This window comes from Lampetra planeri, chromosome 30 (assembly GCF_965212315.1).
Source record: "Lampetra planeri chromosome 30, kcLamPlan1.2.h2, whole genome shotgun sequence".
NCBI classification, from domain to species: Eukaryota; Metazoa; Chordata; class Hyperoartia; order Petromyzontiformes; family Petromyzontidae; genus Lampetra; species Lampetra planeri.
In genome coordinates, this window is record NC_136136.1 from 2,434,130 (window position 1) to 2,460,653 (window position 26,524).

The 26,524-nt window shown below is 44.4% G+C and overlaps 2 protein-coding genes across 7 annotated transcripts in view; one reads left to right on the forward strand and one right to left on the reverse strand.

The window, feature by feature from the left end:
- The window catches only part of LOC144728793 (uncharacterized), an 82,747-nt gene extending 63,086 nt beyond the window's left edge, over positions 1-19,661 (forward strand). For 5 of the 6 annotated variants that reach the window (XM_078608446.1, XM_078608442.1, XM_078608444.1 and 2 more), the window contains 7 exons: positions 2,508-2,567; positions 3,984-4,104; positions 9,229-9,321; positions 14,549-14,600; positions 15,124-15,273; positions 17,657-17,738; positions 18,813-19,661. In XM_078608446.1, coding sequence (XP_078464572.1) covers positions 2,508-2,567; positions 3,984-4,104; positions 9,229-9,321; positions 14,549-14,600; positions 15,124-15,273; positions 17,657-17,738; positions 18,813-18,848 — 594 coding nt within the window. In that variant the 3' untranslated portion in view covers positions 18,849-19,661. Of the gene's footprint in view, positions 1-2,507; positions 2,568-3,983; positions 4,105-9,228; positions 9,322-14,313; positions 14,389-14,548; positions 14,601-15,123; positions 15,274-17,656; positions 17,739-18,812 lie in introns of those variants that run through there. The other variant, XR_013587567.1, reaches the window with a different exon arrangement.
- A 512-nt stretch (positions 19,662-20,173) lies between these two features.
- LOC144728734 (uncharacterized) lies at positions 20,174-26,194 on the reverse strand. Its single transcript, XM_078608340.1, has 3 exons — positions 25,936-26,194; positions 25,152-25,258; positions 20,174-23,076 (listed from the first exon to the last, which is right to left on the reverse strand). Exons 1-3 carry the CDS (start codon positions 26,192-26,194, stop codon positions 22,534-22,536), a joined length of 909 nt encoding a protein of 302 aa, XP_078464466.1. The 3' UTR covers positions 20,174-22,533.
- Positions 26,195-26,524: the final 330 nt, after the last annotated feature.

Genomic DNA, 26,524 nt, shown 5'->3' on the forward strand with positions numbered 1-26,524 from the left:
CTGACTTGTTTCCATCCTGAGACGGGCTTATCGCTCATGGCCATGCGAGAAGCAAAAAGCACCGAGAAGCAAGCTCAATAGGAATCATCATGGGATCTCCCTTGCCAATATCAAAGCATAAGAATAGGTTTTACCCTTTCTTGCAATAAAACGGTTGTGTTAAGATGTTAAAAAACCAAACAGAAACCTTTTGCAAGGAATCATGTCTGCATTAACCACATATACTTGTGGTGAACATGCAAACAAAAAAGAACATGGTCTTTGAAACTGATTGGTCCACACCAAAGACAGCTTTCATTAGAGCCTCGTCTCAAATGGTGTTGGACCAGAGGACGCCAAAACGCGAACAGGATTGAGTCGGAGTATTTTTTTGGAAGTTTTGTCGATGGTACAGAGGTTTCAGTCTTTTCTTAATATTTTCAAACCAACCGAATATTTATAAACTAACCAATTTGTTTGTATTTTACCAGATGAGGCCCATTGAGCTCTATAGCTCTTTTTGAGAAGCAACCTGGCCACAAATGATATCCCAACGAGAAGTGGCTTACCGTGTGGAAATGTATAGCAGCCAAATACTTTAAAAGCACGTTTAAAAATGTTGAAGGAAATACCCGAGGACCCGGAGAAAGATCCACGTGACCACGGGGAGTACATGCAAACTCCAAATATGGTCGGGATCGAATCCACAACCTCCTGTATACCAGGCGAGGCAGTTAACATTTCACCACCACGGCACCCAGAGTCACCAGATGAACTCACGTGTGACCTTCTTGGGCTTGGATTCACACTCGTGTGGAAAGAAAGGTGGAATGGAGAGGCTGTGGGAATAAGGAGAGTACATCGGTTAAAACGCCGTGCTACGGAACCAGCGACACGAGTTCGATTCCCAACCGTGGCGACTGACATCAATGGCAAGTGATATCAAAACCATCCCCATTCACCAACCTACATTGACTAATGTGGTGAATATAGCTCAAAACTAACCCTCATAACTGACAAGGTGTAATGAGGCCTTCATCCATCGGTGTATTGAGTGGCTGGAATGTTTTTATTGTAAAAAAGAATTGCATAACTTTGTTTATGTTGCTGTGATTTATAAACATTTGGCAACTCATTGGTATAGGTGAGCAATCGACTAGGTTCTTATTTTACAAAATAATGTAATATTTATTTATGATATTTCATACATCAACAATGCTTACTAAAAGCAGATGCTGTGATTACTTCAAGGTATTTACAGCACGTTTTATTTCATTTTGAAGTTTCTAAATGGCTATGCAGAATTGCCGTTTTCACTGTATGCTGTCATATGTATGTCATGTTTAATGAATGCAACCCAAATCTCTCGCCAATAGAAATTCTACATGGTATTTGCACGTGTTAATTCTGTAAAGACCAAAAACAATTGTACTTGATAAAATACTGGCCAGAAAACAACTATCATAAACAAATAACTGGTCATTATTTTTTTAAAGATATTTTTAAATGTTTTATCTTTACCAGCAGATTAACATTAGCTTTACTTGCAATCAAACAGCGTGCTTTCTACGTACAACTCAATGTAGCTATTCCACAGGTTTAGTAAATACTTATTTTTAACATTTTTAAAGCTGATTTTTAAACCAACAAACGCTAGATTCATAATTGGCTTATTTTGGGTTTGGTCTTAAATAATGTGTTTGTCGTAAACCCTCCTCCACCCGACAAAGCCAATTAATAAAAGTGTCACGTGAATTAAACGTGCCAAGTTTATTACAGCTTTGGCAGCACCACCGGTGTTGTTAGAGGGCAAACTCCCAACATTTAAACGGACGCGACATATCACCGGAGATTACATCGGCATCGTTACATCGTTACCAGGAGCTCGGATCTCAACTGCAAGCGCTTTCCTGGAGATATCTTCTTGGTTCTTTCGGTATTATGTTTAATTTTATTATTTTAATGTTATTATTTTATTATTTCCCTTCTACGTGACTTTACCGAAAGAACCAAGAAGATGAATCCCTGCAGTCACGAAAGCTTAAATCGAAAATTCCTGGAGATACTTGTGTAAAACTTGGGAGCAAGAGAAAGCCACAGTGAATGAATATTTCATAAACATCTACTGCAGGCGATGTCACCATTGCGCTGCTTAGATCTCTGGTGCGTCGGCGGGTTTGTGCCAAATGTTGTGCGGCGTGATGTCTGATGTTTCGATGCACGTGCTGGGAAGCTTCTTCAGTTCATGAGCTCTTTCAATTGTGAAGTTGGAACGATCGTTTATACAAAGCAAAGTCATCATCACGGCACGTATATAGATCACCACGTAAATCCACAACATATTGTATCGTGCCAAGCAACATGCCGTGCAACCTGAGAACACATCACGGAGCTATTTTATTCTTCACCGGTGATGTATTCATATGCCTTTTATTATTCGTTTTTAGTTTTGCCCACTTCACCTTTGGCAAGAGCCTGGAATAATTGAGTACATCTGATCTCTTGTGTTTTTTCCCACCTCCCATTAGGACAATCGAATCAGCCTGGTCAGCTACATCGTCACGTTTTATCTGAGAAACATCGACAAGGTAGCGGATGGTGGTGTGGGGGGTGGTGGGGGGGGTACGCCCCTGTCTACATTAATCAACGCGATGGGGACCTCCCCCACGCTCGGGGGACATTACGAGCAGCGCCGCTTGCGGCATCAAAGCCCCCCGCAAGTTTCAAAGTCGTCACCGTCTTCGTTTGCATTCTTCGGGCTCTCGCTTGATCGGCTCCACATGTTGTTCGGACGTGGCGTGGGTCCCTCTTAGTGAGCCGGATAATTAGTTGTGCAGGCTTGTCGCTTGTCATTGCTGGGCAGGGCCATGGATGCCACTCGCCTCCCTAGGGAGATTACCTATCTGTCTGTGTAGCATGCTCCTCTCTCTTTCTTGCTCGCCCTGATATCCTTCTTGCACGCGTGTGTGTGTGTGTGCGCGTCTTGTACATGTAGAGCTATGTGCGTGTGTGCCTATAAAGGCGGTCCCGTTTGTCTTGTCTTGCATGCCTCGGCTTTTTTTGTTATTTGTAGTTGTGTTGTTTTAAATGCAACTTGTCTGCGTTAGATTGCTTCCTTGTTGAAGATAAATGTGTTTGTGTCTTTAACTGACAAAATATATGCGTGCACAGTTCCATGATAATGTAGCACATTGCTGAATTCATGTACGAGCACTACATGGTAGTGTATACAAGCCAAAACCGTGAGATGTCATACTGCACAAACAAATAATGCATACAAAACTAAATAATGAAACCAAAAAATGAATATTATCACCATCATTATAATCATCATCATCATCATCATCATTCATTCTCAACTCATCTATGTATCACCATCTGTCTGTGTTGACATCCCATGATGCACCTACAAGTAATGTGCACTAAGTGACGACGCTATAAAATACAGATCATCACCTTCATCATCATCAATACTAAACTCGCGCACGTATCGCCATCTGTCTGTGTTGACATCACCAAAACCCATCCCTGCGTGCCCTGATTGTATTATTTCGGCATCTTCGCTACCACACCGTAATAAATTCTGTGCATCAGTCATCATCTGTCCACGCAATGTGTCTCGTCCGATTGCCCTTGCCTTGAAGGTAAGCGCATGAACACTTCTACAATGCCCACCATCTCACGTTAAATATCAGCACTGCTCACCCACTGACCTGCTCACACCAAACTCTGGCACTAGCCTACCTAATGCACCACTCTGTTGGCTCTTAACAGCTCTTAACTCAGAGCTGAGGAGGGGATAGATGTTATTGGCTACACATCTGGCAATACAATCCCTTCTTATGAATTGTTATTTTTCACGTGGACGCACTGTTTTTAACAATCCTAAAATGCTGCAGCAGCGCTTGCATCTTAATGATGCAGCTGATGTATTTTATTTGAAAAAAATGTGTAGAGTTGTATTTTTTATGCTTTTTTGGGTTGTTTTTGTCTCCTTATTTCAGAATGCTGGCACGGATCACAGTGTGTTCCCCTTGCCAGAGCCGCAGGATTTGTTCCAAGTCTCGCAGCTCAAGTTTGAAGATTTTCAAAAAGATCTGCGGAAATTGAGGAAAGATCTACAAGGTGTCTGCTTACATTTTCTAAATCAGTAACTTTGTACATGTACATCCGTGTTTGTCAGCCCGCTTCTGGCTCAGGCTCTCGCCAATGCCTTGCTGGTGATGGGGGATATTTGACCATACTTGACCACATGCTGATCAATGCGGGTTCGTGAATGCGGACAGCATAGACGTTCTAGGATTGTACAGTACAACAGTGGATTTTTCTGCACCGGTCTGTGCTGACAACTTAACCCCACAGCGGCCTACACCACCTGGTCTATGCAAGGTGGTCACCCATCCAAGGGCTATCCAGACTCGAACCTGCTTAGCTTCCCAGGTCTGCTGAGGTCAGGTGAATTCTGGGTGATTCTGTCATAAGCTGACTCATTAACCTTAAGAAGGTAAAAACATCTTTTGATCGGCAGTCGTGAGAGAAATTAAAAGAAAAAAAAATTCTGACCGTGCACTGAGTGAAGAGTAATATCTACAATGTGTTTTCGTTTTTGAAGACCCCAGTGAAAGCGGTAACAACGCTGCACGATGATGTAATCGAGCGGACGTGGTCGATGGATCGTGACCAAAGGAGAAATATCGACGCGGCAAACGATTCCCTGACTTTACCACGGCGCCCCATTGACCTCGCGAGCGCCACATCGTGGCCGCGAGCTCCACGCGTTGCCGAAACGGCCAGGTTTGCATCGCGTCAGCAGTTTGCCGCATCGTCGGTTGACGGAGGGGTCTGCCGCGTTTTTGTCGAAACGCCGATGATGAAAAGGACCGTTTCGGGCTTTGAGCGGCATCGGGACCTGCAAGCGGGGGGCGGGGGAGGGGGGGGTGGCGGCCACACTATGGAAGTTGGGAGTAGGGGTCGGCACGGTTTGGCTCAAACCACCAAACCGCGGTTTGAACCGAACCAAATCGGTTTGGTTTGGCTCTGTTTGAACTGGTTCAGTTTGGTTTGGGGCTACGAAAACCGACTCGGTTTGGCTCGGACAGGGTGGAACCGGCTCAAACTAGTTTGGTTCAAGCCAACTTAAGAGGTTTGGTTTAGCTTAGTTTGGTTTGGTTTTGGTTTGGTTTGGTTCAGTCGTCGCTGGTTTGGTTTGGATTGCTCAATTTGAAACCAGTTTGAGTCGGTTCAAACCGTGCCGACCCCTAGTTGGGAGCTGTCCGACGCCGGAATGGTTGGTTCCTGGTGGCTATTGGGTAGATTATAGATGGCATCCCCAACAAGTGAATGGTTGGTTCATGATGGTTCTTGGGTAGATTATAGATAGGATCCCTAAAGTTCACCCCCCCCCCCCCCCAACATCATCGCGGATAAGAGGAGTCCTCTAACTACAATTAAATCTATGCCACTACTGGCTACTGGCTCGGTACTGAGCCGGACTGTTTGCGTGCCCCGCTGTGTATTCAATGTTTCCATCATCGACATAGAAATCAGCGATTATAATCACCTTGTGGAAGAGAGAAAAAAGCCTGGACTCAATAATATACCGCGAGTTTCCCCCCCTAAAAATGTGCCTCTCAGCCATGTCAAAACATTTAGCTGGGTGCCCGGACCCCCACAATAATCACAGGTGGCTTGTGCTCCTTTCCTTAAAAAGAACATACAGACATGGAAGTGCTTGCTACAGAACCTTTTCGGTTGGAAAACAATGAAGGGGATAATGGTACCCCGACTGAAACGCCCTTCGTATATAATATGAACGCAAGCATTCAAAGCTGTTGCTGCTTGTTCCTTGTCGAACATCTCCACTTGAGATCTCATCAAATCGAAATTTGTATAGGGCCTTGGAAGAGACGCTTTTAAGGCGATTCTAAAATTGTCCATAAGACGATGCTGGTTTTGAGACGACCAATGGGGGTTATTGAAAGTGTCGGTGTAGTTTTCGTGACGGCAGAACAGGCGCGCGAGAGTTAAGGAGAGCGGTCGTGGTGGCGGTAGGCCTGGTCGTAGCTGGCAGGGTAACGGAAAGCCCGGGGAGGCTGGGAAAATGTTGAGGCATCGCATTGGGAAGACAAAGATGGTCAGTGGAGCGGGGGGTTGGGGGTGAGGTATGTTCGCCGGACGGGGATATGGACCTCACAATTGACGGACGCTTCTGCCCCCTTTAGCGCGGTGCACGCGCCGTTACCGCAACGGTTGCGACGTGTACGGGTCGACGGCGCGAGAGGTTCTCGGTTACAAGGTGAATCTGGCGATCGATCGCTGTAGGTTGTAAAAATAATTTGTTTTCGGCAATAAATGGGATGAAAGAGAGAGCGGGCTGGGATTAGAGGAAACTTTAGCCCAGTGCAGAGGGGGTCCTTGGTTGTTGGACCCCAGGAAGCGGTGTCTGGCGCTGGCTGGTAATCAGCGCGTCTATAAAAACAATTTACAGCCGGTGATAAACGGGGAGACCCCAAGTGTAAAAGTGTCAGTGGGAGCCCCTGCTACCGTACTGCGTCACTCGAAGCACCCCCCCCCCCCCCCCAATAATGCACAGCTAATAATAAAAGAAAATTACAGACAGACCAAGGTAATGAGGGTCAAAATACAAAATACGCTGCCGCCATTTTCGCTTGGCGTTCTTGAACGTTCTGGTTCGACGTGCTCTCACCTGTGTGGGTGTGGGCGAGCGGTGGTGCAGCGGTTAGCGCCACGCTGCGCTACGAACCAGGCGAACCGAGTTCGATTCCCGCTCACGGCCAACGCCAGTGACGATTATCTGAACCGTTTATGGGCCTCCCCTAGGTCGACTCGGCCTCAAACTAGTACCTGGTGCGGTGTGTAAACATCGCTACTAGGGAGACGAAGGCAGCCAAGCGTGGTATTGGCCCGTTCGTGTGCTGTGCTCGTGAACGGCACTTGCCGCAAAAGTCTGCTACAGGCTATACGGGGGATCTTTGTCTTTGTTTTGACATGGAGGATATATTTCACACGCAGAGCTGTAAATTAAAGCTGGAACAATCTTGGGTAAACTGTAGTGATGGGTGACAACCATGGAAACTTGGCCTACAATGCTTCAAGGACTTTTGTGCGCACCTTTATATGAATGCTGTAGTCGACCCAATGAACTCCATAAATCACTCTGCGCCTGATCTGGTTTGATCTCTGGAGCTAAGCACGCTTTGAACTTGGTATTTGAATGGGAGGCTTATGGGAATAGATGAATGTAGGCTTGGGTTATGTGGCCAATGGATTTTTGAAACTGTCTGTGGGGAACTTTGAGACCGTTACCTCCTCGTATGAATGGGGTTACTCCCATCTATTCTACTGTTGTTCCCACATGCCAAATACCTATTATTGGAATTGAACAAACATCCAAATGCACGACCCTTCTAAAAAGGTGCCTGTGGCACTCAGAGAGGCTTTCCTTGGTGCAAGGGCGCCGCTGTGGAGAGATATAAATTACCTCGCCTGGTATACAGGAGGTCGTGGGTTCGATCCCTTCCATGATTTTTGCTGTATATTTGGGGTTTGCATGTCTCTCTCCCCGTGGTCGCGTGAATGTTTTTCTGGGTCCTCCGGTTTTCCCCTCCACATTTAGAAACATGCGTTTAGAGTATTTCGCTGCTATCAATTTCCATGTGATAAGCCACATCGTTGAGCTACCATTGTTGGCCAGGTCTCTTCTGAAAAAGAGCTATATACAGTAGCTCAGTGGGCCATACCTGGTCAAATTAAACATACTTCTTATTACGTGAGTGTCGTAATTTAGAGTCTGCATTTTCCAGCACAAGCTGCATAACAAAAAAATATTTAAAAAAACATAAACCCACACACTCTATGGCCAAATTACCTAAAATTCGCCCAATCATCTCCAAGCACTATTTCCAAGTTGATCCTCGATGCACGCAAATGCATTTATAGGCTGCTGTTGCTGGGCGGAGGGGGGTTACATTGTCACCAATGCAGCAAAATAAATTGTTGTACTGTAACATGCCCTCACGACTGTGTCCTCCCATCTTCACCGACCCGCACTGACCAGCGTGGTGAAGAATTATTAAATAACCGCAATGGCCTGCGCGGAGTGGCTTGGCCCTAATCCAGCCGTGGATTGGCAAATGCGGGTATATATGTTCCAAACAAAATAAAAACCCGCTTCAGTTCTTCCACTTTCTGCTTTTATTTTTGGAGGCCTTGGGACACCTGTTACTGACACCTATTGTCCTGAAATCGAGCACCACCTTCGCACCTCTCTTCACTCCTGAACCAAGGAAAGGTGCAGTAATGGGAAACAATGCAGGAGGCGTGAGACTGTGAAATAACAACGTATTGTTCCCTGCAGCGCGTAAACTGAGCAGACGATGACACGTTCAGGTGTCGTGGGTTGTTGTTTTGTCGTCCAGGAGAGAATTCGGTGAATGTATTGAATTGGGGTCGGTGGCGTGCGACGTGGCATTTTTGAATGTCTGCGAGCTTTTAAAGAAATCTCCATGTGTGTGCGTGAGTGTTTGCCCGTTGAAAGGTGTCCGTGCTGGTCACCCTGTGTTTTGCTTGCCGAATATTTTCCTTTTGCAAAATAAATCCGGGCCTCAAATGGTGTGAAAACAGGTCTGGAGAAAGGCTCAAATGATTATGTCAGCCAAGCGTGTTTTAAGTTTGTTACTTAACGTGGTACCACTTATGTAAATGTGGGTAATAACATCTGGTATGAAAACAAAAGGGCAACATGTTTTGCACCAAGCAATATAATTTCATTGACGAAATCCCCTGATGTTGGCACCTACTATTTAAACTTGTCAACAAATTTAAATTCCCAATGGCTCTATTATCCACCGAGTTGCAATGCTTGTTAGATTAGTACACGTATGACAGTTCACCCTCAAAGTGATTTGATTAATTGTGAGGTCTCATGTTCCGTTTGTCTTTTTTAAATTAATTCGTACTGCCTTGTTTGTGCAATCTCGCTTTACCCTCCGTTTCCCATGTCCTGTCTCGTTTGTATTGCCTGCCTCCTATGAGTTCCACCTTCGTTTGCTCTGATCAGGCTCCGTGTAACAGAAGCTCCACATTCGCACATGAACACGCGTGATTTTTCGCATCTATTACCAGCAAGAAAAAATCTACATCTGTGATTGCTCATTCAACGCGTCGTTACTCGCCATACAAGTCTGTGACTTAAACCACCGGGCCCCTTTTCGCATCTCTCCCTTGCAGTGTGCGAGACTGAGATGGCGAAGGTTTGCCGACTTTCCAGCGAGGAAAACCTGGAGCCGTTCAAGTCCGAAATGGAAGAATTCATCGAGAAAGGTGCGCGGCCGCCGTAAGGCACGGATGACGGTGGCCGGTGGCCCATCCCGCGCTCGGAGTTTCGGATTCTCGTGCCACGTTCCCTGCGGTAGCTGCGGCGAGCCGGCCCGGATTTCCCACGTCGGCCGAACTGGGCCGAGGAGGCTCGCGCGCGAGGCCCGCTTGCTCGATATCAGAAACCTGCAAAGTAGGCCGGTAATTGGAGCTGCTCTCCGGAAGTAGTTATAATGCCATCGGATAATAATAATGTACTCTCTTAAAGCACCTTTTATGTGGAAGCTGCTAAGTGCCTTATTTAGCTAAAAAGATAAATTGCACTTGTAAAGAAAGAAAAAAAACCAGTAAAAAATGAAATATCTGCATAAAATGGCGACGCATAGGCAAAATTACATATGGAGAGATTTTAGCTTTGTATAGTATGTGTTAACACAAACACCTATTAAACCTTATTATGAATTACTCATGCCCACCTCTGGGCGAAGGGAGAGGTGGCGAGGGATGGAGGAGGAGTCGGAATCAGAAATATTTCTTCATCCTGGACAAATCCGTTGAGCTATGAACAGGGGCGGTTTCTTCATTAGGGCGATTGGGCGACGCACCACCAATGTCATTCAACCACAGAGTCATGCTAGCCGTCACTGTGCCTCTGGATATAGTCCAATCAGCGTCATGCTACGTTCTGTGGAGTACCGCCTCTTTTTGGGCGATTTCCCTCCAGCTGAGAATCGCCCAGAGTGGTCCCATAGACTTACATTCAAAGATGTTTTTTTTCGAACGGGGGCGCTGCAATGCATTCTCTATGGCTTCCGGGAGGGCTCGCCCTAACGTGCTTACGTCATCATACGTGCTTACGTCATCATACGTAAGCACGTTTCATCCAACAATATAATTTGTCGCCACCTAGTGGAATCTTTAATAAAATAAACCTGAGTGGTTTGTTTTAATAGTGAGTATAGAAACAAACAAGATGTATTGTAAGAGTCACTTTATTTTTCATTAATATTAAAGAAGTGAAGTTGCCTTTACATGCTTAAGCTGTTAATTTATCCATTGCATGGGTGGACCTTATCCTTATCAATCATCCAGACATTTGCCCCCCCCCTGAGAGATTTTGCAGGAGCCGCCACTGGCTATGAAGCTCTTTTTCACAGATGTCCAGTCCCGAGCCCATGGAGCCGTGCGAAAATGAAACTTTGAGGCAAGAAATGAGCTCTGCCGGGCTATGACAAGAACGTTGAAGCGTTACTCGGGTCTGGTTACCGATGGCCGTGGAAACGCAGCATGGTATCTTCGCTTAACCCTCTTAGAGTCTGCCAGCTCATTGGCTTTTAGCCCAGGCTCTTAGACCTTGGTTTAGTATGAAGGGCAGAGCAGGAAGGGAATTACACATCATCACACCCTTCCACTGGTTGGCCAGTGAATTGGCCTCCGATAAGTTAATTACTGTATTTGATCTCACAGCCATAATGTGCAAGTGTAGGGTCACCGTGGCTGATTTTTAATCAAAGTGCGATTCTCAAATTGCAATAAAGTGTTCTTTGTTAGCAGGCCAAATACCACTTAATTAATCTGCTCTTGAAAATGAACACACTGCCAGCAAGAGCAATTGTAATTGTGAGCATTAATGGCCTCATTAAAATAGCAACTTAAGCGTTATCAATTACAGAAATATTAAATTGCTTCGTGTAGAAATTATTACGAAAAAATGTTTGATTTGTGGATATGGAAAAGGTTAATGTGCAGTCCTGCAATTTCTTTTTCACTCCACTGCTAGCAACAGGGCCGACACAAGAGGGGTCTCGAGAGCCCCCTTGGAGGGAAGTTTGGCCTACTCTTCCACACTGAGCAAACATCTTGGAAGAAGTTGGAAATCCCCACACTTTACCCCCACGATATGCAACCTGATGATTATCTGTGGGGCACCCATTTGTAATCGCTGGGTGGACGGTGGCAGGGATATTTTGTTAAAACTAGACAGATTGTTTAACGCCACGGCAGTCTCCACCAATCCACGTTTACTTTTACAACAACAAGAACGTTATGCCTGCAACGTGTTTTTATACAATTCGTGGCGACTGAAATAATATCTGTTCACATATGTGTAGGTCTTCAGTTGATGAAATGTATCTCTCCGCGGGTAGTCGCGGTGGCTGACGAAGTGAAGCCTCATCGTGTGCCCTCAGATCAGTAATCCCTAGGCCCTCCTCCAGTTGCAGTGGGCCGGTGCTGCCCGTAGGGTAGTGCTGAAACAATATATCGGGTGACTTGTTTACAAAAACAACCTATTAAATGCTTCACAGCGGGTTCCGTCAGTGCCACTCAAAATTGATTTTTTTTCAGCCGCATTGATCCAAAAAGCTTAGTAAGGTGAGCAGTTGATGTCGCGTAGAGATGAAGGCAGCTTGCGGAGGTAAAGAGCTCGCGTGTCAGAATATTGGTGTATCGCGTGTGCAGGAACGCATCGCCCCATTCGCAAAGCCGCTTTCAAAGCTTGCAAGGCTTCCTTGTAACGAGTGATTAATCCGCAACTCCAACTTCGATACTTTGTCAATCCTGATTGTTCATAATCTGCAGCGGAATGGCACAGCTGTGCGGTCAGTGGTGGCACAGTGGTTAGCCCACTGCGTGGTGAGCCTAGCCACTTGGGTTTGTTCCCCGGCCGTGACTAACATCCGTGGCGAGTGATCTATGAAGGAGCCCTGGGCACTGAACAGCATGGTGAAGTATGGTCAATCAATTCTAGATTTGAAGCTTTCGTGACTGTAAGGATTCATACTCTTAGTTTTTTCGGTAAAGTCACGTAGGTAAAAAATGAAATTAAAATTAATAATATTCTTTTATTTTTATTAATTTCATTTTTTACCTACGTGACTTTACCGAAAAAGCTAAGAGTATATGGTCAATCAACCGCCATGACCAACAACAGTGTGGTGGGTGGAGGCATTCATCCATGCATACACGGCGCAATAAATTCTAAATAAAAATTCTAGTAACATGACTGGAAGTGTGACATTTCACTAATTGCCTTATCTTCCGTGGCATTTTCAGCGTAGTGACATAACGGGTACAATTGCCGATCTTAATTACAATTGAGAGCAACTTTCCGAAAAGTTTTCGAGCGTCGCCGATGTAATTGCTGGAACAACACGGCCTGACCCCCATCATCCGGCGTGCTGCGAGTGCGGCGCTGGAGCCGGCGACAGAGAGGAGGTGGACGTTGTAACAGTAGCGAAGAAACAACACGCGCGAGATGAAAGGTGGCCTCACAATTTGAGCGGGAGAGAGAGAGGGGCCAGCGAGTTGCCTGCCTGCCTGCGCGCGGGGAAAAGTCACGGCCTGAGACCAATGCATTAGTCACAAGGCGCCTGATGAAAGGCGCAGCGGAGCGAGAGGGCGGAGAGAAAGGGCAGAGGTCAGGGCGGCTACGGCCAGGCAGCGGCCTCCCTGCCTCACCCCCCCCCACCCCCCCCTGCTGTGTGCTGCTGCACCCTGCGGAGGCACCAAGTGATACATAGTTCATCCTGTCCGACTTCCCAACGGAATGGCAAACGCGTGAGAGAGTGGCGGAGGGGGGAAAAACTGAGACTTAAGCGGTCTTTTTCTTGCCGCCCAAGTGGGAGAGGTTTGTTAGGGACACTATCCCTCTTTCTGGGGGCTTAACCCCTTAAAGACCCCGGCGATGTCACGCCGGCAGTTTTGCTTGCAAGCGTATTTGTTTGTCTAATGAGTTGCTTGTTTATTTTTTAACAAGAAAGAACTTCTTTCACTGGAAAATTTCTACTGTTGCTTTTTTTTCTTCTTCGTGTTATTCTTTTCCAGTTCAAATCGAGACGTCAGGAGTGTTTGATGTCACCTTAAAACATGTCTTTGCATATATCCTGAAATGATTAAGACTTGGTTTGTTTTTTTAAGGTGCAAAAGCTCGAACAGTGTAATGAGTTAAGGTTCAGGTAGCAAAAAATGTTGCCTATAATTGGACGATTGCTTTGATTTCGTTTAGAATAGCCTGTAAGAAGGCCAGAATGTTTCCTACATTGAGCCTCAGCCAATTAAACCTTCTGACAGTATACTGCGTTAACGTTTGAAACAATCTTTGCAATTTACTTCGCTAAAGTGCAATACATTTTTGTTCAGTCTATTTAATAGTTCAAAATAGATTGATATTAATCAGAAATTATTCACTTAAAATGTGTAACGTAAGCCCGGTGCCAGCAGAAAACATCGCGGTCCATAACGGCAGTGGCTTTTTGTAACAAGTGGACCGAGCAGATTTGTCTTCGCCCGGTTGTTTTTGGACGCAGCTTCTGTGAGCTTGGCCAGCAACAACATTCATCCCCGCGTCAGGCATCTCGGCTCGCCCGCGAGGACTTCTGAAGCCAATAAATATATACGCGTGGGGAAAAATAAACTCCCAACCTTTTACGGTGCCTAACCAAAAAAAATAATGTTTAACGGTGTTGGCAGCAGTACAATTCCTCGTCTTTGCTAAATAGCAACAATTAGATCCATTCGCGCAACAATTATTGCGAACTACTTGTGTGCTTGTGCTTCCAAGCTGTATACAACTGTGAGAAATCGAAAGGCCGTGTCGGCGCTCTAAATGTGCATGCCTGGTTTCCAAGTGTCACAATTTGAGGTCACAATTCTATTCAGGAATCCACTCTGTCTCAATTGTATGATCTTTATTTGCAATGTATTTGTTAATGTGTTCTGTCTTGTTCCGCTATTTTTTAAATGTAGCATACATGACAACAACAATTACTATTTAGATTTATCTTGCATCTAGATTCAACCGATATCAATATGCTGTGTAACTTGCTTACCATTTGAATAATTAGTAAACGTTCGCATTATTATGTCCATGATAGTTGTTGGTGATTTGAGTTAGTAAACACAACAAAAAATATGTATTTTTACTTGTGTTTGTTACATGACTATTGCCAAACATTGCTTTGATGCATAAATGAATGATATAGTGTTTCACATTTTCAGTCTGCTGTGAGAAATGCCAACAGCAGACAACTTATTAACACAGATATCGACAAAACAAGGCAACCTTGCGCTCAAGTAAATATGAATAGCCCCCCCCCCACATTTGTAATGCACCATTGGTTTTGTTGCTGGAATATATTGATTTCCAGAATTCCGCTTCGCTATTCCAGTTGGCGCAATAAACATTAATTCTAAAGAGTTCTCCTTGTGTTACCGTGTCTGTATATATTTTCAGCAAAAGTTGAACAAGATGCGGAGGAGAGGTTTCTGGAAGAATCGCACACAAGGTAAGCCCACAGGAACAGGATGAAAGACCAGGCATGATCTAACGAACTTTTTTACGGCGCCAAAATAACTATTGAATCACTCGAAGCAAATGTTTTAACTTTCCAGAAAAATAAGCCAGCAGTGTTAATTATTTTATTTTTCGTAGCTTTTACTAAAAGTGGCATTTCATAGTTTTCTCGATTTATCTTTGTGCATGTTTAACGCTGACATTTAACGTTACAAGGCAATGCTCATGAGAACGATCGTACAGCACAATGACACATATCCGACTGTCCCTTGTACAATTGACTGCCCACACTCACTGTGTGGCATTGGCGGATACATTCATGCTTATCTATACGTTCAAAAATCTGGCCCTTTTCACATATCCACCTATATACAACAACATTTCCCTGCAAGTCGGATATGTGACGGTGTGTACTGTGTTTTATTATGTTGATGGAGGCGATTGTGTCAGTGATGATGATGACGATGATAATAATGATGATGACGATGTGCGTTTGCAATTGTTTATCGGGTCAGTTTTCTCGAGACGGCTCGCTTCTTTGGTATAAAGCCCCGGTCAGGAGAGAAGGAGGTCTCTCCAAATCATTTCTTTTCGCTGTGGCACGAGTTCTGCTCACACTTCAAGGACTGCTGGAAGAAAGACAGCAAGCTCATCGCTGCAGAGCTGTAAGATCCTGATATTTCTAGTACGCTATGGCACGGCGAGGCATGGCTAAACAATCATGCGGAGCTATGTGATATTTGTTAGCTTTTGCTTGTACTGGTGATATGATCCACTCTACCTTTATGTAACATGCCCATCGGTCTGCTGAATTTCAAAGTAAGTTATTGCTTCAATGAGCATTGAAGTGTTGGTCATCTGCTGTTTTTACAGTCCTGAGCCAGTGGTGCATATCACACACTTGTATGGTGGTGGCAGGTTTTTCCACAGGGCAACCACAAAGTGGTACTCGTTTTAATGACCCCAGGAATGATGATGGGACCTCCAGAATGTGAGCCGCTTGCTCTACCGCTGAGCGAGCTGCTGCAATTAGCCATCCACTGCACATGTATTCCCATCCCCTTTAATCACACTGGCTCTCGTGGTTCACTTTAAGTGTTACTATACCAAAGTGCTTCAATTTTAATAATAAACAGTGGTGTAAAATGTTCATTTTGTTTAGTTCACACGTGAGTTTTTAAGCGTTTCTTTACGGAACTAACTTGTAGGAAAAATAAAAAAAACAATTGCAGATATAAAATAATAGCGACGGCCACTGCGATTGACGTAACATTGAATAAGTTACGTACGAGACGGCTAGCAATGCGCGTTGGGGCTTGGGGGTGAGGCAAGTATTCAGGGTGTGCTATGAACAATGGCACAAATTGCCACTGCAATGTCACCTTGTGTGCTTTTAGAGCTAACCATGCGCGCATCGTGAGATTTACACTCCCCGTTGTTAATTCCGTGCCAGTCTTAGTCACATTACCGACTCCCATCATCACATGGTGTAAATAAAAACCCCTACGCTGATGACTAATGCTTCTACCTAATGCTCATTAGGGGAGGACTGGAAAATATATATGGCCATGCTGAGACACTCGGAGGCTTTCTGAAGTTCAGATACATGTGTGTCACGTCCTTGCCCAGTTATGTATGTATGTATGTTGAACTTCTTTTGCACAGTACGTAGCCAACAGTAATAATCGAAGGTGCGGGGGAAGGACGAAAAACTCAACACAAAAAGCAATTCTAAATTAATGAGTTTTCATCCGAGATTTAAAATTACGTAGCTTCAGTGGCTTCCTAATGTTGGAAGGAAGAGCGTTCCAGACGGCTGCAGAAGCATATCTGAAAGTCGTAGGCTGACGATTTGCTAACCCTTTTACTGCTTGCCGACTTTCAGCACAAGTGTTGCATCCAAGGCGTTGAATTTCTGTTCGGAAATGTTATATAGCGATAATGATTTACTTAGAAAATCGGTGGAGAGGAAAAAGGTTTAAAATAACCAGCATACCGCTTTAACCATCGGTAGGGTGGGCAAGTATGTGTAAAATAATGCACGGTCCAATACAAAGTTGGGGAAATAAATTTGGAGTCGTTTTAAATTTCATATACATGTAAAATAAAAATCTGCTTGAAATACAATTCTACTGCTGTGGTTGCCTAAACAGTTCCCCTACAAATTTGGAGAGGCAAACTCTCCGTTCGGGTTACCACGTTGCTGAAGAATCTTTCAATTTTTTCCACATTCGCCCAAATAAATAAAAGCAAATCCACACTGTATATCACTTTAAAAAAATTCACACACACACACACAAGCTGTCATAGGTTATAATTTACACTACATAAGTTTTAATGTATTAATTTTAGGTTTAATATGATGGAGGGAAATTTATTTTACTTTGCCTCTCCCGCATCATCTATTTATTTTTACTTGCTGCTCTACGAGGCGGTTGGCATGAGTGAGTTTTCCCTCGCTTGCATGGCCTCTGCACGTTGGCTATTAGCGTGACTTTCAGTGGCACGCAAACCCAGGCGCACAGACCTTTCCGTACGTATTTGGCAACCACCCCCAAATAACATTGTAAGAACGAGATCATTGCCCTTTAATGTACTCTTGTGTGTTTAAAATATACGCTTTTTTATACAAATTATTGACTGCATATTGCAATCGTCGAAGAGTAGGCCAAATACCCTCAAGACTAATCCCTTTAATAGAGGCCCTTTTGTCAGCAGTGATGTGAGCAACAATTACAGGACTGCATCTTTGCCTAATTTACAGCCCTTGGTCAGTTCAATGTTGAAGGTCATTGGGGTTTGACCATACTTCGCCACACTAGTCAATGCGGATTCGCAAAGTAGCTGACCCCATTACCATTATCAGATATCACTCAACACTGATGTTAGCTATTGATGAGATTCAAATTAAGGTTCATACTGCAGTGCGTTTACTGCTGCCCTAGCGCTCCAGACATTCCTATCACAATTAAAATACGGCTGACTTTTAAGATGACAAGAATACAACATGCCTGTGCATATACGCGTGGTTTTGTTTTTTTATTCTAGACTCAAACAAGCACAGCAGAATGTCCAGCAGAAGATGGAAGAAAAGAAGGCACCGACTACTGTCAAAAAGTCAACAGGACTGGTAAGGTCATACCAGCTGCTCACCCCAGCAATTGTGAACTTAACTGTACTAAAAAAAGTCTTATGAAATATTGCAAACACAAGTAAAAACACATTAAGGCAATGTCAAGAGCTTTAATGTATCATTGTATATTATGTGTAGTCGTGTGCATTTGTACAGTAGTCTCATCGGGTGACTGACAAATACTGACTAGCTTTTTGTTGCGATGTAACAGTTTTTAATTAATTGCATGAGAATGTGTTATGTTTAATGATTTGAATCACTTTGTTGGTCGTAAAAATTGTGATGCTCGGGTTTTTTGCAGCACGAATTTCTTTTGTAAATCATCTCAATGTGTCTAACACTGCACAATTCATTCTTTTACCCAGCTATGCCTCAAATGTTTTACACAGTTTCTTAATAATGCACAGCAGTGTTCAATGACAAGATTTAAGACTTTAAATGCGATGCAATATTTTTAAAATTTTTCAAACTATGTTCCTCTACTTTGTTGTCAAATAAGTATTGGCAAGAACACTGTTCTGTGTCTCTACATTAGAATAAAATAATATTTTCGTCCATCAGTCCATTTGCGTTCCAGACCAATATTACCAAACAGCATTTGTTTAACCAAGCAAACTCTGGACTGGTTTCAACAATTCTGGGTCTCATCGGCAATAAAACTTGTAAATAAATGCTCTGGGATGTTCGCGGAAAGAACGCTCCATATAAAAGAAAGGGCTCGCACTTGATGCAAAACGCAATCCTGTACACAAACCCATCATGCGCTGCTGTGGAGCACTTCTTATAAAATAGAGCTTCGTTACATGTTGAATTGTGGCGAGCACTTACTCGTCTGAGAAACAAAAATATATATTTGTCGACGCTACGTTGGCACTGGTGCAAATATTGATGCGTCAAAGTTGCGTACTCGTTATGCGTGATGATAGAAACGCCATTGCCTGAAACGTCACCTAGGATTGGTTTTTATTTATTCAATTTTAAGGCCGTAGTATTATTGACGAATGTGTCGAGTTTTGGTCTGTGACTTGTCTGAGACACGTGTCTACATTTGTATTTTTTTTTTCTTTGCAGAAAGCCAAACTACATCAGAAGGAGGCCAAACCCTAGTTCTCTGCAAACGTTGACCGACGTGGAAACTTCCAGTGTCAAGCCCCCTGCATATTCACCACGCACATTTTGTGGCCAATGGTATTTCACTGAAGTTTATAAGTGGGCCCTGAAGACTTCTGCAAGTCTGCGTGATACCGTTTACCGCATCGTTGTTTACAAAGGTATAGCAGGAAGGACATACACTGGTGGCACTATCCGGTGGTTTGCCATCACTGTGTCACCCCCGTGTGTGTGTGTGTGTGCATTCGAACATTCCAAATTGTAATGCCACACATCCGCCAGTGTTGCAGTCATATGATGAAAGCTGGAGTGATTGCAAAAATATATCAAGGAAGATCCACGCGACGGAAGCAAATATCGCCGAGAGAATGGAAAAATGCATCTTGTGCAGTGGATGTAATTGAGGTGGATGCACTTTTTGTTGCCACCTTAACTCGAAGAGAATGATTATCCAGCTTAGGATTCCCAAAAAAATAGAAATCAAGAAAAGCAATAGTTTGCACATTGTAAATAATTGTACATAATTTACACCTACAATAGCAATGTATAGGTGAAGTAGTTGTCTCTCAAATTTGAATGTATCAAATGTGTACTTGCAATTTTATTTCTTTGCCCCAATGTGTGTATGTGTACGTGCCGTTATAGCATAGCTTGCCATATTTTATCAGACATTGGTCTTTTTGCGTGCATAATTGCCATTTATGAACTCTGCAGTATTTTTGTTTTTAAGTCGACATTGTACACTTACCCTACTGAACTACTCTCGCAGCTATCTGGAAATTTGAGAAATAAATGAGTGACTTGACCATATTTTTTTCACCATGCTGGTCAGTGAGAGTTGCTGAAGGGGTGTCCAGGTGCAGCTCCGATTCAAATCGCCACCGATGTTAGCAGCGGCCAGGAATCTTAACTCAGGTAGCCGGGGTTCAAGTTGCAGTGGGCATCTTCCGTTTCACTCCCAAATTAGAATAAGGTGGTTAAATGATGTATTTTAAACTGTCGACAGCAAGAAAAGAAAATGGGGAGTGGGCACGACACATGGCGAGAGATGGCCGATAGTCGAGGATTGTGACGCGTCTGAGAGCACCGCCGACCATTGTGGAGATGGAGCGGTGAAATCGGCTCCTGTGTATTAGGTGAGCTGGCGATGGCTAGAGGGGAGGCCTTCATCCAGCAGTGGATCGCTCGTTGCTGCTCGTGGTTAATGATGCCTTGAAGAAAACGGATCATGTGCCCTTTATCCAGGCCGAAGCCCTTTAATCGCCACGTGCCCACAAGCGTACACATCACATGCACATCTTGAAATCTTAATCAAGATGAACTGTAGTTCAAGATTTTTTTTTTATTAAAAGACAACACATAATTTTAAAAGCCTCATTTTTCCCACGTATCTTTTATGTATTTCACAAAAAGGACTGCAATGCACAAATAAGCAAGTATGATTATAGTTTACAAATAAAAAAATATATTTCCAAGCATTTTTATGACAATATTTAACAAAAAAATATTCAAAGTAATTATCAATGTTGGGTCCAAAGTCCTCAAGTTTGGCTCTTTTATTGAAGATAGTGAAACTGGGCAAAATGCTACAGTTTATATATAAAACAAATGAAACCCAGGCGAAATCTTCTCACGTCATTGTAAAGAACATCAGCTTTGTAAATCTCGGATGCTATCTTTACAACTATGCACATCATTACGAGCGTCTCTTTATGACCAACAGTATTTTACGTATCCAGTTACCTGAACGTGTAATGCCGTAAAAACGATTTTAAATCCAATTTTAAATATTCATGTGGTGTAATAATCTCTAAAGTGCTGTTGCACTGTATGCTTAGAATGATGTAGCTTTTCATGCAAGGGCATCGCCTTTGCGAGGGCTGCAGAAACCTGGGCCAGATATTTTTTTCCCCCAGGTTTAAATTAATGAACTGAACCCAATTGCCATATGAAGACTCATAATATACAATGCACATTGCTTAACACACAATAGGCTTTTCTTATTCTTCTTAATAATAATAATAATATACTTTTTCATATCTACCGCGCAAAATCAAATGTATCCGATAATGGCACAATTGTGACGTATTAAAATATAATTGCTTTCCCCCCACACCCCCCCCCCCCACCCCCAGTATTCTTCAGCAAAAGTTGGGGGTGCATAATGTTCTGGAGAATAGGTTAGTTTTACATGAAATAACATCTTGAAATTGCGTAAACTTGTTTTTATTAAAGTTCACTACTGTGTTCGGTAAAGCACGGAAAATAGGCAATGTCACATTTTTGCTTAAAAAAAATCTGAACATTTGAGTAACTTATTGATTTTGCAAAAAACCTTGGGTTATATTCTGATTGAGAACCACCTCTGTGACAGACGTACAGAAACACACACCATAGGGAACCTCGGAAACAATAATTCAACCTCTTTCGTATCAGTTTTAAGCATTTGACACACAACACACTAAGACCCCTTGGCTTGAAAATCGTCTCGAACGCTACCCATCGGATGGAAACCAATCGGAAATTATGAATTCCTGGAGGGGTATTCAACGGCAGTCGTGTTGAGTGGAGTCGATCGCACGGAGCTGAAGTGGTCCAAGGAAGGGATCACTCCCAAGAGGGTCGTGTTTATTATTCCAACCGCGTGCCCCTCTTTGATGCGCTATTGATCCGATATTTTCCAGGTTTAAGTGTTTTAATTGTAGCAACATACTCTAAAAGAAAATAAAAACCCCAGGAGTAGGCGAGATGAATAGCCGAGGCTTGTTCATTGTTTACACGCGGCCGTCGGTAATTCTTCCATCGTGCACGCGCGGGTATTTCTCTTTTTTATTACTCCAGACAACAACAACAACAACAATTGGGGCGCCATGGTGATGAGATGTTAACTACCTCGCCTGGTATACAGCATGTCGTGGGTTTGATTCCGACTGTGACATTTCCTCGGGTCCTCTAGTTATTCCCTCCACATTTAGAATCAACGCGCGTTTAGGGTATTTGGCTGCATTAAATTGTCCACGTGATAAGCCACTTCGTTGAGCTGTCATTTGTGGGCAGTTCTGAAAACGAGCTATAGCTCAGTGGGCCTTACCTGGTAAAATAAAAAAAACTTTAAGTTTTAACTGGGTGACTTTCACCTGAACATGAAGCAATTTTGGAACATCAAAAAACATACAGCCGAAACCAGTGTTCGTTTAGTCAGACTTTTTAATTATAATCTTAGCCTAGTCGACTAAGGTGGGAAGGCAGTCAAATGTAGTATATCCTCAGTTGCTAAATGTTGGTGTAAAGGGGCAAGCAATCTGACCCCCTTCTCTTAATACTATCAGGTCAGCCAATCGGTGAACTGGGTAACATCTTGTATATACATCTAAGGTCTCGAAAATTACTTACTTTGATCTTCCTCGGTACACTGCTGTCTCTAAGAACTTAACTAAATTATCTTAGACTGCATTTTCAGTCAGACTTCGTTAAGATTCCCGTAATAATCTCGGTGGGCAGTTGCAGTCATTTTCATCCACTCACAGCCATAATTACCTGAAATAAAAACGGCTGAATATTTTTAAGAAAACGTAACACTGGCCATTTCACTGCCCGACAACCACGAAAGTCCATCGTCGCCTTCTCCCGGCGTCTCTTGCGAGCAAGACCGGGCCGAGCGGCGGCAAAAACGAAACGTAGCTCAGTCTCCGACGCTTACGGACATGCAGCGGCACCGCTTGATGCGCGGCACCAGCTTGCGCGTCACGGCGGGCTGGCGGCCCGGGCAGTCCAGCGCCACGGCGAGCGTGCCGACCTGCTGCGGCTTGCAGAAGGCGCACGACTGGAAGGCGTTCGCGCCGAGGGGGCCTGCCGCGCCCCGCGGGATGTAGAACGAGTTGCACTGGCCGTAGCAGAAGCGGTTGATGACCGTGCGGCTGTTGCAGCCCTCCTCGCTCACGGTCTGCCGCAGCGGCTGCGTCTTGCACCAGTCGCTCTTGAGGTAGCGGCGCTCCGTCACCACGAGGGCGTCCTGGCTGGAGGCCAGCACCTCGTCCTTGGGCGCGCGTCCGGCCGAGCTGTTGGGACGCTCTTTGCGCGGCGAGGGCAAGTCCCCCGGGGGTCTGGCCGCAGCCGCTTGCCGCTTGGGTCCCTGGGTCAGCGACTGCGCACAGCACAGCCACAGCAGCAGGATGGTGGCGATGTGCAGGGAAAGGCCCCTTCTCCCTCTGTGCCTGCAGGCCACCTGCTTGCACACGAGATCAAACGCAGAAGTGGCATTATCTCACAACCCCATGGAATGGTAAATAATCATTCACAGCCCTTTGTGAATAATTGACCACTGCACTTCATCTGTTTACAGCATTTATGCACTTTATGTTTGCAATTATTTACTGCATTTGCAAAAATTCATTAAGAGGAAATGTATAAATTTTTTACACATTATATTCAATTCAACGCAATAAAATGCTCGAAGGTGCTGCACTGCAATTTCTTGCTCACAACCACCGCTGGTGGGAACACCTCCACTCGAGGGGTGGGGGATTCTGGAGAGTCATTTTGGAAGGAATCTGGCCTACTCTTCCACTGGCCAGTTTGTCCTGGAAGATGTGGGGATATCCACACACATTGCCAAACAACACACACCATGTCTGTTGACCGTGGTGCACCCATTGTATACAAGTCTGAGTTCTAACAAAACAATGTGCAGCACTTGGCTGGATGGTGGGCCCCTGGATAGTGCTGGTTATTGAAAGAGTGACCAGGGCCAGTTCAGATACCACTCGCCACCGATGTCATCGCAAAACAGGTTGGACTGTTTAGAGCGTCTAGATACAACTGGATTTAAACACGTTGTTTTTAAACAGCAGGATATTGTCATCTTGTGGAAGCATATTGAGATACATTCTCTTTCGCAAGAAAAATGCGGAAGCCTATGCAAGTACCCACGTCTGCATGATTAAACAGTTGCAGGTAAATTTCAAACTGGGATCTCGAGTATGAAGTGAGCACACAAGACTTACGAATGCAAATTATTTAACTAATATACTCAAGTTATACATTGAGCAGTACATGCAAAAATGTGAAATTTGGGCGTTTCACAGCTGGGTCGACAGATCTGACGCCCGTGTATTTTGAGTTTGCGTGTCTCTTTCCCCGTGGTCACGTGGATTTTTTGTCCGGGTTCTCCACTTTCTCCCTCCACATTTACAATCGTGCGTGCACAGTATTTGACTGCCAGAAATGTCCACGTGATAGGCCACTTTGTTGAGCTATCATTTGTGGCCAGGTCACTTCTGAAAAAGAGCTATACAGCTCAGTGGACCTTACCTGGTAAAAAAAAAAATACGCATTACTTCTCGAGAAATGCATAGGCTTTACACCTATAACACGAACCATACATGTGTTATTTATTGTGGCTACTGTCCCCAAAGATGTTTATTCAAGCATTGACCATATTTTCATCCGATCACAGGCGTCAGGGTCAAGTGAGTTTAGTTTTATATGTGCTGTTTATGGGTGCGGTATATGGCTACCACTTAAACGTTCATGGTTAGTGTTTGGACATCAGGGGTTAGGGCTTAAGCTTAGGAGTTTCTAGTTAAGTTCAGCGGTTGAGAGATTATGGTTGAATAGTTATCGTTTGCTGTTATGGACAATAGTACCCACAAATTTTGTCCGTATGAATCTGTGGGCCAAGTAGTCTGGAATTGTAATTACGACTGAAAGCACCTCAGCTGAGAGCGGTCCTATTGAATGTCCCGATAAGAAATCACGGAGGTCACAACCATCCCCTATATTATTACTGTTAACGCTGCACTGAAACCTGCGGCCAATATTCCATTTAACTTGTCACATTAGACGCGCCCTTTAGGTCCTCATTGATTCGAACCTGTTAATCTGTCACTGATAGGGCACACACGTCAAGCTTGTGTATTAAATGAGCTATCACGTTTCCGCTGCAGTGACATACGGAAAATTACTTTTTTTGCGATACTGGGTCCGCAAATAATAAAATAACACATTCTTCAATAACACTGCCTTAGAGATAGAGAAAAAAAAAACATAATACGTGACGTTTCGGGCAATGTCCCTTCGTAACAAAAGATATTCCTCTTGAGGGCAGTGTTATTGACAAATGCGTTCAGTTTTCGTGACATGATAGATTGAATGACCCCACAGGAATGTTTTAAGCGTGAATAGCGTCCGTTAATCTCGGTGACTCTTCTAAAAAAAACACGATTCTTATATATGAACATGTTAGTTAATGTCCATTGAATACCAACACGCATGTTTAGGCACACGCCGGTGTTGTGGTACTGTAACGCTGGAAGGTGTCACGGGCAGGTTGTCGTCTTGCCGGTGTTTGGCCCAATTCCCACCATCGCTAAATGTGACCGTCTCACGTAGCCCAGATTCATTGGGTCCTGGCAACAGTTACGGCGATGACTATCGCATGCGGCGGGGGAACGCACCCAGAGTAGAATAGGGCGTCCCAAACAACCAATTTGTCCGTGCTGTTAAGTAGAACTTCTTTGGGCACCGTGTGTAGTGGCCAACCGTGCTTCTCGGAGGTTCGGAGGATGAACTTAACACAAGCAAGCGGTTCGAAAGACGTGGGGGTTTCACTCGAGATTTAAAAGCGCATAAGCTGCAGTGACGACCTCGGCTAACCCACAGCACGCTGGACAAAAATGCTCCTGTTTGAGTTACACAACAAGGTGATGAATATTATCGGTTCTTTCGGTAAAGTCACGTAGAAGGGAAATAACAAAAATATAAAACTAAATTCTCACGACGTTTCGACTGCAACACAAGCAATCATCATCAGGTGTGAAATCCACAACAAGAAACGTCGTGAGAATTTTATTGTTTTATATTTGTATTATTTCCCTTCTACGTGACTTTACCGAAAGAACCAATAACATGAATCCATGCAGTCACGAAAGCTTTAAATCAAAGTGATAAATGCCGATTTTGTTGACAACGAAGTCTTAAAAAAAAAGTACACAGCAGCCAACAAAACCCCAGCACTGAGCTCAAGCAAGCAGCAAGTAGCGTTGCATTTCATGTTAACCACAGTACCCGGTCTGTCATCGATCACCTGACAGGGTCCAGCCGTTCACGCGAAGTTTCTCGCCCACGAACAACAAACGCGTGGCCCCCGCATGTGCTTTGAGCTCCGCGTGCGCTTTAAATCGGAGCTCCGACGTCAGTCGGTTACCTGATGCGTAGACCGCGGTGTCGTTCCTGCCGGAGGCCTCGTGGCGCCCGTGACAACGACGAGAGGCATCGCGACGGGAGGGCGAGACGTCAGTTGCGTAACCCGTGCGCTCGGTTTTTTGCACTGAGCAATATTCCATGAGAGTCGTTGATTAGAGCCACGCGACGCCGCCTCTCGCCCTACCCTCTGTTTTTCAACCCCCATCTCCCCCCTTTAAGAGTCCTTGAAGCTCGTGAAGTTGGGGCGGGCAGGCGGGGGGGGGTGGTACGAGCCCAAGTTGCTCTTTATACTCCGCACATTTCCGTGCCACGAGCACGCGTGGGGTCGTCAGGGGTTGCCGGCGATTGGCTGTGGCGAAATATCAAATCGAGTTTAATTCTTCAAAAAGTTTCACCCACCTCCACCCCACCCACCCACCCATCATCCTCAGGGCAGAAATTCAAAGGCTCAATTGTCAGACATGTAAATG

What these genes read in the sequence shown, in the direction of transcription:
- LOC144728734 (XM_078608340.1), bottom strand. Translation starts at nt 26,194, where the DNA reads ATGGAATATTGCTCAGTGCAAAAAACCGAGCGCACGGGTTACGCAACT. An exon ending in GAACGGCTGGACCCTGTCAG is followed by an intron (nt 25,259 to 25,935) that starts GTGATCGATGAC and finishes AACTGTTGCCAG; the next exon opens with GACCCAATGAATCTGGGCTA. An exon ending in TGACACCTTCCAGCGTTACA is followed by an intron (nt 23,077 to 25,151) that starts GTACCACAACAC and finishes GTGTGCAAGCAG; the next exon opens with GTGGCCTGCAGGCACAGAGG.